The sequence below is a fragment of the Anas platyrhynchos genome, chromosome 1 (genome assembly GCF_047663525.1).
Source record: "Anas platyrhynchos isolate ZD024472 breed Pekin duck chromosome 1, IASCAAS_PekinDuck_T2T, whole genome shotgun sequence".
NCBI lineage: Eukaryota > Metazoa > Chordata > Aves > Anseriformes > Anatidae > Anas > Anas platyrhynchos.
Genome location: NC_092587.1, coordinates 178,214,683 through 178,229,642, shown reverse-complemented (window position 1 = coordinate 178,229,642; position 14,960 = coordinate 178,214,683). Strand labels below are relative to the sequence as shown.

The window sequence follows — 14,960 nt, the reverse complement described above, 5'->3', positions numbered from 1 at the left end:
AAGCCTGCAAGATTTGTACATGCAGCTTTAAACAAGTTGTTTCCCAGCTATTTTCCCCAGGCAGCTGGGAAAACAAGTAAATAAGCTGTAGTTCACGCTGCAAAACAGCAGATTGTGTAATGCTGTACACAGTGGGAGTGAGGAAATCCTAAATCAACTTTAGGATCACTGAGATAGCCTACCATAACTAGAACACATTTAGAAACAGCTTTTAGTGCGCTGTTTGGTTTGAATTTGTCATTTTCAGAATGAAAGTCTGTTATGTGTGAGTAATAATAATCGTATGAGTAATGACACTACAGTATTTTAATTAAAATAAATCTGTTTAGATTGTCAGTTTATGACCATTACCTGTAAACAAGCAGAAAAGATTTGCAAGATTTGCTCTCATTAACTTTCTATGATGACTCAAAGTACAAAAATCTTACCTAGACCTACCTTTTTTTTTTTCCTTATTGGCAACACCTCATTTTCTCCTTCATCTTCTCCAGTACCTCATCTCCACAGCTTAATGCAGCAGCTCACCCCACTGTGCAGCACCACTGAAGGCACGCAGAGGCTGGGAACTCCTCGTGGCTTTGTTTGAGGGAGCAGAGTGCGTGCTGCAGCCTGGTGCTCTGCCGTAACACCAGCTCCTTACACCCACGAGGCATTTTCACCAGGAAACTTTGAGTGCACACTATTTGAAGGAACATTGAGGGCTGTTTTAACTTTGCCACGTATGTTAGGAAAACGTTCTTGCAACCTGAAGTGCATGTGTGCTTGCAGAGAGGGTTTGTGCCAGGGCCATGCAGGAGGTGGGGAGCTTTTTCACTGCGTTTTCTTCTTGTGACGGTGACTTTGCTTTTGTTCTTTTTCTGCCTGTGAATTCAGAATTATAGAGATCGCAGCCTGCCACTCTGCTCACACTTCGGCTGCCAAGACCCAGAGTGGCCAGGTGTACATGTGGGGCCAGTGCCGCGGCCAGTCTGTGGTCCTTCCCCACCTCACTCACTTTGCCTGCACTGACGATGTGTTTGCTTGCTTTGCTACCCCTGCCGTTATGTGGCGTCTCCTGTCAGTAGGTGAGCTTCAATATTTTTGTTTCAACGTTTTCTGAATAAAATCTTTCCTCCATAAAACAGGCTTGCACGTATTTGAAGCCTAAGCTTAGTTTATTGCAAAAAAATATACTGGGAATTACAAATTGATGGAATTATAAAAATGGGTAAAGCTTGATAGTGCTAAATGATTGTCTGTTTTATCAATGTGATTTATTTCTATGGGAAATGCAATGTTTTTGTGTATTTTGTGTGTGTTTATTGTTGGGATGGCAGTCTGAATAGCTGGTACATGCTGTATTTCTTGTGCAACTATTCAGTGTTACTATACAATGGCCATGGGTGGAGAAGCTGAGTTTGAATTTGAAGAAATGAGGGAGCCATGCAGTCATTAGGAGCCATGAAACTTTCTTTGATGTCTTTTAAGTAGACCACTAAGAAGGGGGGAGTCAAATTCCCACATTCAGAATTGGTCCCAGGCACTTAGAAACCCAGGCACATCACAAGTGATCATTACCTGAGCTTCTGAAGAGGCAAGTTACTGGATCTCAGATATTTGATTAACTTGAAGATCACAGAATCATAGAATGGACCTTCATCTTGGAAAGGACCTTAAAGACCACCTAGTTCCAAGCCCCTTTCCGTAGGCAGGGACACCTCCCACCAGCCCAGGTTGCCCAAAGCCCCATCCAGCCTGGCCTTGAGCACCTCCAGGGATGGGGCAGCCACAGCCTCTCTGGGCAGCCTGTGCCAGGGCCTCACCACCCTCCAAGGGAGGAATTTCTTCATGAAAATTCTTAAAGTTCACTCTTCAGCTACAAATTCAATTCCAACGTTGGAGGAAACGTTGATACTAGCAGTCACATTTCATCTTTGACAGACTAGGGGATTCAGTGGAGAATCCTGCCCTGAGGAGATGTCTTCCCCCAAATTCATGTTTTGGGGCATAGTCCAAAGACCCCCATTTGCTCTAGGTTGAAGCATTTGAGCTTTCTTGGGTGGCTTGATCTGAACTGTAATAAATATGCCCAATTCCTGTGGATATTATAAATATTCTTAGTGTTGGTCTAATGCTAATTAGATGTAAATCTTGTATTACCGCACTAAAATCCCAGGTAACGAGGCGGCTGATTCATGTAAACACGTTTGTCAGTTTTAAGCTCTAAATAAAAGGATCTCTGGTGCATTTGGATTTGAAAATTGGCTTCACCTCTGCACATTGCAGAATCCTTCAAACTGTTACAGCAGAGCTTCAGCTTTGCCTGGGTTGTTAAAATCCCTGTACTCGGTAGCAGAGGTCTGAAACCACATCACACAAAAGAAGTAACAGTAGTTTTGCAGTATGATAATCTTAGAAGGATTTTTACTGCAGTTTCCTTGCTTTTTTTTCCCTCATCCTTTCATCTGTAATCCAAAGCACTTTTGTAATTATTGTCCTTTCTGTGGAGACAGTTTTCAAGGCTGCCTGTTAACTTTATAATGCAAGTGTCATATGCACAGTGGGATGTACATACATATGAGGCACACAGGAATATAGAGACAGGGATACAAAGAATTTTTCCTAATACCATAACTCAAGGGAGAACACTGAATAGGCTGGTAACTGCTGGTGTTTACCTTTAAGGGTATTGTACTGGACAGTTTCATATCTGGTTCTCTTCTGCTTTTAGATAATGTCTCCTCATGTGACTATTTCAGATAATCTTACTCTGAGCTTTATTGACTTTTGGGGCATCTTATAATAAGCAACACCCTTTATTTGGAATAATTTAGCCAGTAACAACTGATAGCATTTGCTATCAGACACAGTGTTAAACTTCTGAGACTATTAAATTATTTTTTTCTGGCCTTGTACAGATGAGGTAGAGGAGTGGGACGTGCTTTTTGTGTCTGAAGCATACTTGTTTGGAACAGGAAACCAGTAAGGACTGAAAGCTGCCCCTTATTTGCTTTCCTAGATGTTTATACTGAGTATGTTTTTATGTTTGGTTAGTTTTTACTAGCCTCACAGAAAAGTTCTATTAAGAATGTTAATTGCTGACAGATCCACAGGATGTTATCATGAGTGATATCAGTATTACCACTCACTATCAATTACCCTTTTTGTCATAGAGCCTGACGACCATCTAACAGTAGCCCAGTCACTGAAGAAGGAATTTGACAACCCTGAAACTGCAGACCTGAAGTTTCTAGTGGATGGAAAATACATCCACGTCCATAAAGTTCTTCTCAAAATTAGGTAAGGCACAAACTGTATACTTTACCACAAACTAAACAATGTAGTTAAGTCCACTGTGCTGAGTAATTACTGCTTGAAAATCTTGACTTTGTACAAACTCCCTTTTGCTTTAAAAGAAAAGCATATTCTGATGTGTAACATTCGGAAATAAAGTGGCATATGGGATGAAAGAGTCGTATCTAAAGTACTGACAACTTCTTTTCCCTCCTCACTAGATCATGTTGGAGAAGGCAGGTTGAAATGTGAGAATTGTCTAATGTAATTTAAACTTTACCTGTTACAAGCCAGGTAATCAAATTAATAGTTCATATACAACTTTAAGAAAAGGACTTCAGAAATACATGGAACATCCCTAAAGATATTATAAATAGAAAGGGAGCCTGCTATAAAATAATAACAACAAATTAAAAAAAAAATCCTGAATTATGTAGAAAGCTGTAAATTAACATATTCAAACCAAGAAATATAGCTAAAGTCTATGGTTGTGTACTTGGTCTGTTTTGACTGCTTTTTGTTTGTTTGTTTACCAACATTTTACTGCCGTTCATCTTAACTCTTTACAGTAACAATTGTTGTTCTTGTTTTGTAGGTGTGAACATTTTCGATCCATACTGAATAATGATGATGAAATTATAGAAATGAGTGAATTTTCTTATCCCGTTTACCGAGCCTTCCTGGAATACCTGTATACAGACAGTATTAGGCTCCCTCCTGAAGATGCAATAGGTATTGGCCATAAATGGAACTCAGGGTTACTGTTTCTGAGAAGTTGATTTGTGCCTCCTAACAGGATGAGGAAAGCAGGGCTTGTTAATTTTTGTTTTTCTAGCATTTCCATCTTCTGTTAGGCAAGTGACAGGAAGGAGCAGCTGGAGACATGCTCAAGGAGAATGAGTGGGGGGAAGGAATAAGATCCAAAGCTAACATTCAGAAAGAATTCATTGCTTCTGATCTGAAAAACTGTCTTGTTCTTACAAGTGTCCCTTTTAGATATGTCATTCAAAGACCTTTAAAAAGGCACATGATCACCAGGGGGCAAAATAGAATAAGTCTGATCAATTGAGCTTAAAACTATAAAGTAATTGATTAATTTGAATAGAAATGTATATTTTTTTGCACCAGGATAGCTAAAGATGTATGACTTTTCGCAGGACTGCTAGATTTGGCAACACTCTATAGAGAAAACCGATTGAAAAAGCTCTGCCAGCAAACAATCAAACAAGGCATTTGTGAAGAGAACGCGATTGCTCTTCTGTCTGCCGCTGTCAAGTATGAAGCTCAGGTAGGGGGAACTTCTCTTCAGGCAAACAGTTCCTTTCTCAGAAATGAAACTGTTACAATATAAACCTAACTGCATTTAATGTATGAGTCACGATTACTTGCAATTGCCCGTTCTGACTTCCCAGACGTGTTTTGCTTTATTTAACCTATAAAAACTGCAGCTACCAGCGATACCTTCCTGACCTGTTGATTTGCACCTGTGAGTCAGGATCCTTAACCTGCTTGCTGCCTGCTCGTGCAGCACTGCGTGGCGAGCACATTTTTCACTTCTCCACCTTTGCGTTCTCCACCTGCTCGTTTTGTCTGTTTGTAGCTGGTACAGTCATCCTGGCACCACCCTGTACAAACAGTGGGACAATTTACCTGTGAAGTCCTTCCCTGTTTATGCTTGTGCTTGTATCAAAAACCCATTTTTCACTGCGTTACTTACAGAGAATTGTGCTGTCATGCCACAAATTACCCACTGTTAACTCCTCTCCGTATCCTGTCCTCTGGTCTGCCCTTGGCTCTGGAATGTTTCACTGGCACTCAACCTGTCATCAGCAGTACTGCCAGCACTTTATTTCCAAACAGACAAATATTTTGAAAGATGTTTTGCTTTTCTCAGCTTCTTAATGCTATGCTGACCGTGGAAATGATGATGTGGTGGGTTTTGTTAGTCAAGAAATCCACGTGTCTATTTTAGACTTAAAGCAATTGTTAAAACCTGAGCAGTTTAGTTGGCTGTGGAGCAGTCCTGATCTTTCTGTTCAAGGTTTCTTCTGCTGTACAGCAATAAACTAAGATAGCCAAACAGAGAATTTGACCTTTCAGAAGAGCCAAAATACATAGTTGGTAACATTATTTTTTGAATTATACATTTTCCTTTTGCTTTTACGTGGTTGTGAGATGCAGATGCTTAAAATAAGATGCATTGAGAGATGGTTCGAGGCATAGGAAGCAAGTAGAGAGAAGGAACTGAAACAAAAACTGAGTTAGAAATGTTGCAGTAACCTGTGCTGTATGGCATTAGTAAATGAGATAAATCCATGTCGGGCTTGCAAAGAGGAGGCTGGAAGTTTACAGTGAGTTTTGTAAACGAAAAGGGGATAACATCAGGTTAGTGGATGATGAGATTAACAGTTGCTGGTAGAGAGATGAAGTCAGACTTAACCAAAGCATCAAGACTAATAATCAGTACTGGAAGGCATGAACAACTGAGGCAAAAAGAGAGGAATTGTGGTTTCGACGTGATGTGGAGGTAGAAGCCCCGAGTAACGGGAGAAGCTGGAGAGGAGAGGAGGACTGAGTGATTTCATTCTCCTAAGAGCAGAAATTCTCAGTACAAGTTTATTCTGGAGTTTCTCTTCCTAGAAACTTCTCACCAGTTTGGAACACCTCAAAAATTGAAGTAGCTTTAGTTGACCTGTGTCAGGTGGAGTAATTGCAAATGTATTTAGGTTTACTGGGAAGTAGTGAAACTAGCCTGGACAAAGTACTAGAGTTTTGTCAGCAAAACAATAAATGACATTGGCCAGATGACTATCTATATGCTATCCTCCTCTTCCTCCTGTGATTCAGTGTTTTATTCTGCATACTGTATTGTTTTAAAACATGTGTGATATTTTAACACAGTCATCAGCCAGTGAATTGGTTTACCCGCCCCTCGCGCAGCAGGTACAGGAGTAGGTGGCTGTCCTCCTCCCTACATCCACGTCTCAGAAAGGGATAGAGGAGAACTGCTTCAGAGAAGTGCTGTACAGCCTTCTTTGTAGGGAATAACCTCTCTCTAGGGCGTTGTGAAGTAAGTCAGGGGACTTATATAGTCAACATGGGTTTGAGAACCGTCTGCAGTGTGTTGGCACTTCAGTCACAAACCGTCCAAAGAAGGATTATAAAAAAGGGCCTGATAGCTTGGATGTTTGGAAAGGGAGAATTAGTCCTTTTTGTGGGCTTGGGGTTTTTGATTTTGGGTGTGGTTTTTTTTTTTTTGGTCATCAGTGTGAACACTGCAAGTGACAGATTACAGTGCTGTGCTTATCTGCCGTCAGCAAGAACATTAACTGAAGACTTGCTTGGCTATTGTACGCGTCTGGTAGGATTAAAAATTCTTGATAATATTTTATTCTATCCTCAGGAAGTACAAAGGTCATCTGCTACAAAATATTTTAGGTTTATTTCTAATGCACAATGTGGAAAATTTTAGGTTGATCATCTTCGATATAACAGAATTAGTTAGAAAGATAGCATTTCTTGAAATTGAGAAATAATTCACTAGAATTCTCTGATATCGTGGTCACCTTCTTCAACCAGTACCAGAAATGCAGCTGCTGTTCACTTTATTTTAATGTGGAAGTTTGCACACTGACTGTAAAGTAACAGCTGATTACCCAGATAATGGCAGCAGCACTCCAGAAGGGTACTGAATTCGGAGCTGTCAGTGACTTTGGTCTTCTATGTTTTACACTTTTTCTTCTTTTCTCACCCCTTTTCTTGCTGTGTCCTCTGTCAAAGCTTTAGTTACGTCTTGGAAAAGGCCCAGACTTGAAGTTTCAGTCTAAGGAAAAGGTTTCCAAGGGAAATGCACCAGTGCTCTGCTACATTTCTTTGTACAAGCTGCAAAGTTTGTGTAGATTACATAGAATAAAATTGGCGTGGATTAAAAGCCCTCTTTTTGCTCTTAACTTCCACGAGTTTATAGCTCATGGATTATACCACCATTTAGGTTTGCCTTGCGGCTGTTCCCAGCTGTGCTTGCTGCAGAAGGTGATTCATTTTCCTTCAGCAGCAAGTTGTTACCAGCTGAGGTTTCCTCAGGTAACCAACTGACCCAGTAGGTGGAGAGAAGGATTGTCACTGTTGTGAGCAGTCCGAGTGGACAAAATTTGAGGAGTAAAACCACGGTCCTATGGCTTAATGGCTCGTACCCATCTTGTCCTGAATATCTGAACGTCTTTCTACAGCAGGACCGTGGTAAGACAGAACATTTCTGCTGTCTGGGAATCCCAGTACCTGGAGGGGGACGTAAAACTCCAAAGCTGACCACAAAAGGCACACAGATCCTAATATATAGTTGTGTTCAGTGAGCAACAGCTATCTAGGGATCTCAATTCCTAAACGCTTTCTCTGTTATATCACTTTTTTGCTTTTATTTTCAGAAAGACTAGGATATCTGTTGGTTTTCACAGGACCACCACTGAATTCAGTGCAGGAAGGAGTCACTGATGCTCTAGATGTATGCAGGGAAAGCTGATGGTGTCATTTACTAATAACCCTTTCTAATGAGCTCAGTAACTATGACAGAGTCCTAGAGTCAATTTAGGTGGCTGCTCTTGGTTTTTGTGTTTATTTTTTTCAGAGGGGGTTATTGAATAGTTTATATTGACAAATTTCATCCTATCATTTATGACCTAATGAAGCTGATCAACAAAAGGGATTGGTAATGTGAGAAACCTGGTACATTGTCTGCTAATTAAATTATGGATTTGAAACAGGAAAATAATGATGATAATGTTGCTGTCGATTGTTCAAATTACAAATGAACTCAATCTGTTCCTAGGACTTGGAAGAATTTTGCTTCAGATTTTGCATAAATCATTTGACTGTTGTTACACAAACGCAAGGCTTTGCAGAAATGGACCATGATCTCCTGAAGAACTTCATTAGCAAAGCAAGCAGAGTGGGAGCATTCCGAAACTGAGACCCGAGCACCACCGAGCTGAAGAGCACATCCTCTTCCCTCCTGGAAACACTTCTCCTTGGAGAACTTACCCATGGTCAGAATGTGCAGAGGTGTGGAAACAAAGACTTGGTGTCCACCAGCTTTGGAAGTGTCTCGAAGTCTGCTAACGTACAGCTTGTGGAAAGCTGCCTTCCAGCAGAGATGTATAGGGAGAGTTCACTGGCAACAGCCAGAATTCGACAGCAAAATCTAATACAGTAACTTCCTTTGCCCGTGTAAGCAAACTAAGCTGTCATTATCTCGCCTATTTTGATTATTTGCCTTTTGTTTTTTGTATCTGGATTTTAAGGGGCAGTGACACGTTTGCTGCTAAAACTTCTCTAGTGTACTTCTATCACCAAACTAAGTTATTATGCCATAGTGGGCTTCTTTGTGCCTGGTTTATCATCCAGTGAAGATACAAACTTGCTTTTCCAAATATGTGACAAAGTAACATCCATTTTGTTGAGCGGAGAGGCTTTAGATTGTTTTTTTGAGATTGATTTTTGAGATTTTTTTAGATTGGCTTTTGTCTCGCTACACGTTCTTTTAGAGTGTAAATACTTAAACCATGAAGAGCTTCAGCTGGATGTCACAGGATATAGTTCCTGGTAGTTATGCCCATTGTTCTAGACAATGACAAAACCCTTCCTCCCCTTTACACCAAGCACGTTCCCTGGCAGCCCAGTGGGGCAGTGAACATTCAGTAGTATCAGTCTGGACACAAATTACTGATTTCGGAGTGTTTCTGAGCACTCTGAAAAACATCTGCTTGCTCGTTACTAAGAAAAAGAAACCCAAATGAAATCTCCAGGAAAGGGAAGTTCCACTTGAGGTTTGTTTGTTTATTCTTGTCTTAGTGCCTGTCTCCAGACAGATCATTTTACGAAAAGTGGAGAAAGAAAGAAGATAATTATAAAGTGAAAAAAAAATTAGTCTTACGATGAAATCATGGAAGCGAGACTCAGGCTATTTTCTGACTGGGACACTTTGTCCAAATACGTTGTCGTAGGTTCTCCACTGGTCTCTCGGGGTGACCACGCTGCTGCATTACATGCTGTTTTAGGTGAGAGGCGTTGCCCTCTGGACGTGCCTCTCGTATCACTGACCTGTGATGGTGACGGGATGGCTCACATGGAGCAGGCACCTGATTCCTCGCTGCCTGCAGTGAGCAAAGATGAAATCCCACTTCGTGTTACGCAGAACAGGGCTGCCCCTTTACAGAAGATGCTGAGCTCATGAAGCAGTTACAATTGTTTAACAGGCAACTGTAAATTAACTCTTGAGGAATTATTTCTCTTAAAAGACCGTGTGAAGTGGCTTTAAGGGCCTTTTGTGGCATCTTACAAATGCAGCAGGCCAGCAGCTGGCTGTCTAGGCTCAGTGCACTGATAGATGTTGTGCAACCTTCACTCAGACCTTGCTCTCACACAACCTCCTTTGCTGACTTACTCTTATCCTCATGTGTGGTTTCCAAGAACCACATTTAATTCCCTTAACTGAGCTCAGCTTCATTTCATCATTTCTGCTGTCCTTCATTATGTCAGGTTATTATTTCTCAAGCAATTGTATTCCTTGAGGAGGAGGAAGAGGAGCAGCAAGTCTGGAGAGAAGAGGCAGAGGAGCGAGTAGTTCCCCTTTTCACATCAGGCTCTGGGGATGTGATTGGATGGGTGAGGCGTGCAGTCAGCAAAATTTACATAGGAAGAGGGCTGTAAGCAAATTAATTTGGAAAAATGCTCTGGTTAACAAACAAAAATCACTTCCGTTTTCAAACCATCACTAGAAAGATACTGGATTATCTACTGCTACCACTCTTTTTTTCCCTGTCCCTTGATCATACAGCTTTGTCCAGCAGCATAACTGCATCCTTCAGCAGCTCTGTCGCTATTTTATATTCAAACCGAACTGGGCAAAACTTTGCAGTACATAATGCAGTTTCATCAAAACCACAGCTTCCCTCTGGGGGGGGTAGATCTGTTTCGATAATTGTGTGTTGAAGGGCACTTGATGCAGGCACACAGATAAAATAACATTCAGATCGGGGCACAAGTTTACTGCAAACCTCGTGGGTTTTGGTTAAAACATCTTTGCCCAGCATTACTGATATCAAGAGCACAGATACAAGGCAATGCCACATGAGCTGAGGCTGGGGAATTCCAAACATTTTGGCTGAGTCAGGAATGGACGGGGTGAAGCCTTTGTCCCCCCTCACCCCAGGGCCCGAGACCCGCCTGGGTAGTTACGAAATGATGAGTTCAAAAAATGTACGATAAAAGTCTCTCCAAATAGTCCCGTTGTTTTACTTCATGAGCCCAAACTGGCAAAATGAACTCTCCATTTTATTTATTTATTATTCAACACCTGATCGAAGCCATTCTCTGCTCAACGAAGAGCCTGGCTCCCCGGGGATCCCACTCTCCAGAGTTAGCACCACCACTCCCCTGTGCTGGCTCAGGCTCATAACTCAGTGTTCAACATCCTGAGAGGCCCAGACAGAAACTACTGCAGTCAAAGTGGTGTTTCCTCAGCGATGCATTTTTTTAGCTTAATCGGACCAATCGTGCCTTTGGTTGTTCTTGTGTTGTTTGTTTGTTTTTTTCCCAATTCATTTTCCTCCTGCTCATCATTTTCCACGTCCCGTACACATTAAAGCTTAGCTGTAGTTTCAGAACAGCTGCCAAAGCCTGTAATTTTGAGAGGAAGCATCTCCGGACTGAGAGAAGGTGATCCTAAAGATCTCCTGTGTCCGCGTTGGCTTTTATTCAGGCAGTGTGTATCATTTGACCTGGATGTGACAGTACTTTATTCATAGAGACGTTTATTTATTTATTTGTTAACCCTCATTTGCATGCACTTTCCTTGGCACTTACAGGTCAGTGTTTAAAGAAACAAACTGGCTTAAGTGGTTAAATTTGGACGCTTGTGCATAAATGTGCTTGAAAGCCAATCATGGGATGCTTTAGAAGAAATTAAGGATGCATTTTACCATTGTACGATTGTCTGCAAAAGACATACATTGTGGATCTTGGAGGTTAAGTACTTAATAAAGGGGTGGGTCTAGGTCTTTTTATGGGACACCACAAACAAAAAAAGGTATTTGTTATGTGAAAATGTGGTCCTGCATAAAACGTGCCTGGGGTTGAAACTAAGAGAGATCTTCAACTGCTCAGAAAGGGAAACGCAGGTGGATCACTTTCTGAATCAAGTGGAATTGGGAAGAGAAGATAGGACAGGAATAGGATCGCTTAAAAGTTACATTACTGAAATTAAAGAGTTAGCACTGCGATGCCATTTAGTAGTTCTGTTATACCTGGTAACTCTGTAAAGTGCTGTTTTTATGTTATCTGAGTAATTTCCATGTGCTTTCCTTGTAAAACAAAGCATTTAATTACTCCGTAGAGACAGGACTCGCTGGGTACCACCTAATGATGTAGAAAGTTCACAGCCTGAACATAAAAAGATGTTTTGATTACTTGTTTCTTAATAAACTTGCCTGGTTTTAACAGACCATTAATAAAAATGTCATAGTATTTAAAAGTGCGAGTGGGATTTTTTTCTTTCTTTTCATCAGAAGAGAAGAAAGTCTGACATAACGTTTGCTCAGATTTATAAGCTGAGGTGGCTACGTAGTTAGTAACGTGGGAAAAGAAGAAATAAAACAAAGATGCTATTTCAGAGGGAGATTAAATTGGAAGACCATTTGTGTTTTTAAGGAAAATAACTGCCACCAGATAAAGCAAGGGTAAGCAGAATGAAAACTGAGCCTGCAAAGCAAGAGGGCTGGAGAATCTGCAGCAGTTTCCACCTTTCAAATTAATGCCCTAGTGATTAAATGATTAATAAAACTGCTTCAGACCACCAAGAATTGCTTCTGAAGCAGATTTCAAAATCTGCTAAGAAGCTGCTAGTTGGAATATGCCTTTCTGCGTGTGTATCTGCACAAGAAGATGTTTTTAGAGACTGGCAAGTTTGCAAGTGCACTTGTGTGCTCTCGGCATTATGTCATGCGTGTCAGTTCTGTAAATAGCCCCCCAGAGCTCTGACTCACCGGCACCCATCCACTCTGGTAAGGCAAAGACAGGAAGCGTGCACGGCTGAAGTGCCTGCAGCTGGACACCTGGCTGAGGAAGCGATGACAGCTCACGCTCCTGTTTTGACATCCTGGGCTATTTTCAGCAGTTCTGAGAAGAGAATCGGTGGTGAAAAGCAGGGCGGTGCAGCGGCACGAAGGCTTCTCAGTGCAGACAGGAACTACTCCAAGGACTGCTTCAGGCACCCCTGCAAGGGCTGTGCCATGCAAAGCCCTCTCCTCGTCTAATAAAATTACCAACTATACGTCTTTGAAAAGCTATTTTATTTATCTTGAAAGGAGAGAAACTGATTAGTTGTATAAAATATTATCATACATTTGATGTAAAGCCTTCAGTCTGTTTGAGCAAAAAAATACATTGTCACAGTAAAGAAATAAGAGATCTGTTTGGTACTGGGCTCTGTAATGTTACCCCGGGGGATTCGACAAAGGAACACCGAGGAGCTTCGACTGCTGTTAACAGAGCTGAGGGATAGCGGCCCCAAAGCAACACACGTTCTGCTTGCAAAACTGCGAAAAGTGGAAAAATAAACGTAGGGTACTCTTAACGCTTCTGTACATCTTTCAGGAAGAAAGCCGAAGCCGTATTGAGACTAAAAAAATAACTCCATTTTATTTCAAAATTCAGTGACAAATCAAGGGTGCTGTTTGCAGCATTTTTAGTAGCTCTAGGGTTAGCTTCTGATCAACACCAGAACTGATCTTTAAAATGTACTACTGTAAGGACTCTAGGTTCAGCTATGCAATTTCTAAATAAGCTACCCAGAGATGTTTTAAGTTATTACTGTGTAAGGAACAGCTTTTCTACTATAACTGTATTAGTTTAAGTAGCTGCAAAGGCTACATTTCATGAAAAAATGGGTAATTTAAAAGCGGGATCTCATTTACTTCTGTAAAAGTATCATTTCATATTTCTTCTTATTTCTACTAGGAAATGAAAGAGGCTTTCATTAACTGGCTATTTTGCAATCCCTTTATCATTGCAAGAAAAAATCCAGTATCCAAATCAGTAATTTACAAATACATTGTAAAAAACAATTTTCTTTTGGCTACTTGTAACTATTCACAAGTTGCCTATTAAATTCTGCCTTTTTGAGGTCATGAAATCTGGGTTGGTGCAGATGCTGCCAACGGGAGACACGCTGCACTTTTAGCTAGCAGGTTATCTACTCTTACCGGGAGCCCAACTTCTGACACAGCTTTCAGCTGTGGGAAATAGCTTTTGAGCCTGTTTTTCAACTTACTGGGTTTGGCTACAGTTAGACGAAAATCTGAAATCACTCCAAGAAAATCCCACATCACTGATAACTTAGGTGTACCAGGCGCGACGTAGGCCTGTAGTGCTTTTTGTTTTAATTGAGATTTTCCAAGATATGAAAGAGCAAATCAAGTACTTTGCATCTGGGAATAAGTCTTGGTTTCTGGGACTCATTTAATGTGAAATTCACATTCAGTAAAATTCAAACTGGACAGATGGGCAGTGCCCTCTGAAGGAGCGGAGTGAGGGCTGGGACAGGAAAAATGCAAAACATTCTGGATCTGAGGTATGGATTACTGGTTTCAGTAGTACAGCTACATAATGAGTTCACTTTGCTTTCTGGTTCTACTTCTGCAGTGAGATCCTGACCCTGCAAGACTGCTGTGCAGCTTAAGTTAATGGGAATTTGATTTACTAATTATATACAGAGTCAAATCTTTGCAGTGTCTGGCCCCTAATTTTCAAAATTTGCAAATAATGCTTCGAGTTCCAATAATAAAAAGAAATCTAAGTAACAAAAATTAGTGCACTTCAAAACATTCTAGCTAACATTTCGCCTTTAGACAGAAAAATTCAATCCAAGGAGACTGAACTGGCTTAAATCAGTAATGTCGCAATAGGAAACTAAGGCATTTTCCAAGTCTGTTTTTAAAATCCTCAAAAAAATATATATAAATTAAATTCAGTGGCTTACATCGGATACATGCTACATCATAAGGCAAAAGTATCATGAAAAATATTTAAAAAATAAAAAAGTCCAAATGTTTTCAACTAGCAGTTTGGAATAAAAAGCGACTAAAAAAGCAACTCAATTAATGAAGGCTGTAAAACAGAAACAATCTAAGAGGGCCTGCAGCGCAGACCCTGGTCCTGAGAAGAATCTCACTTTTCTTCACTGGCTGAGGTATCGTTTCCATCGTTGAGTTTCTGCTTCTGCATTCTTGTTCGAGTGGATGCTACAAAAGAAGAAAGAATGAAATTGGCTCCTTCCTTCAGAATTATTTTGGATGGGATTATTTATTGTAAAAACTGGTAATGATGCACATAGAAGCACACTAAGTAACAAAACCCGCACTTTAAAAGAAATGCAAAATGTTATTTCAGCAATTCTTGCTCAGTTTATTTCACCGCCTTACAGAACTCCACCCTTTTAGGGAAGTTCTCATGGCTGTTGTATCCTCACTTTCGTCAGTCTTCATCCTTAGGACGAGGAAATGGACTGCTCCATGTAGGGCTCTGCCTTGTCACCAGACAGACGGAATGGGTTACACGACCCCCACATCCCAGCCCACGTAGCAAATTCCCTTTTCCCCCACTGACATACGAACACAGCTGGCCATGGAACAGAG

At 40.9% G+C, this 14,960-nt stretch overlaps 2 protein-coding genes across 11 annotated transcripts in view; one reads left to right on the top strand and one right to left on the bottom strand.

The window, feature by feature from the left end:
• The window catches only part of LOC101793224 (RCC1 and BTB domain-containing protein 2), a 32,360-nt gene extending 20,557 nt beyond the window's left edge, over positions 1 to 11,803 (top strand). For all 6 annotated transcript variants that reach the window (XM_027471601.3, XM_027471585.3, XM_027471614.3 and 3 more), the window contains 5 exons: positions 874 to 1,064; positions 3,153 to 3,279; positions 3,869 to 4,005; positions 4,431 to 4,561; positions 8,099 to 11,803. In XM_027471601.3, the coding sequence (XP_027327402.2) occupies positions 874 to 1,064; positions 3,153 to 3,279; positions 3,869 to 4,005; positions 4,431 to 4,561; positions 8,099 to 8,239 (727 nt within the window). In that variant the 3' untranslated portion in view covers positions 8,240 to 11,803. The remainder of the gene's footprint in view (positions 1 to 873; positions 1,065 to 3,152; positions 3,280 to 3,868; positions 4,006 to 4,430; positions 4,562 to 8,098) is intronic.
• Positions 11,804 to 12,600: 797 nt separating this feature from the next.
• Positions 12,601 to 14,960, bottom strand: part of RB1 (RB transcriptional corepressor 1) — a 79,103-nt gene continuing 76,743 nt past the window's right edge. For all 5 annotated transcript variants that reach the window (XM_027471574.3, XM_072032552.1, XM_072032554.1 and 2 more), the window contains one exon: positions 12,601 to 14,567. In XM_027471574.3, coding sequence (XP_027327375.3) covers positions 14,494 to 14,567 — 74 coding nt within the window. In that variant the 3' untranslated portion in view covers positions 12,601 to 14,493. The remainder of the gene's footprint in view (positions 14,568 to 14,960) is intronic.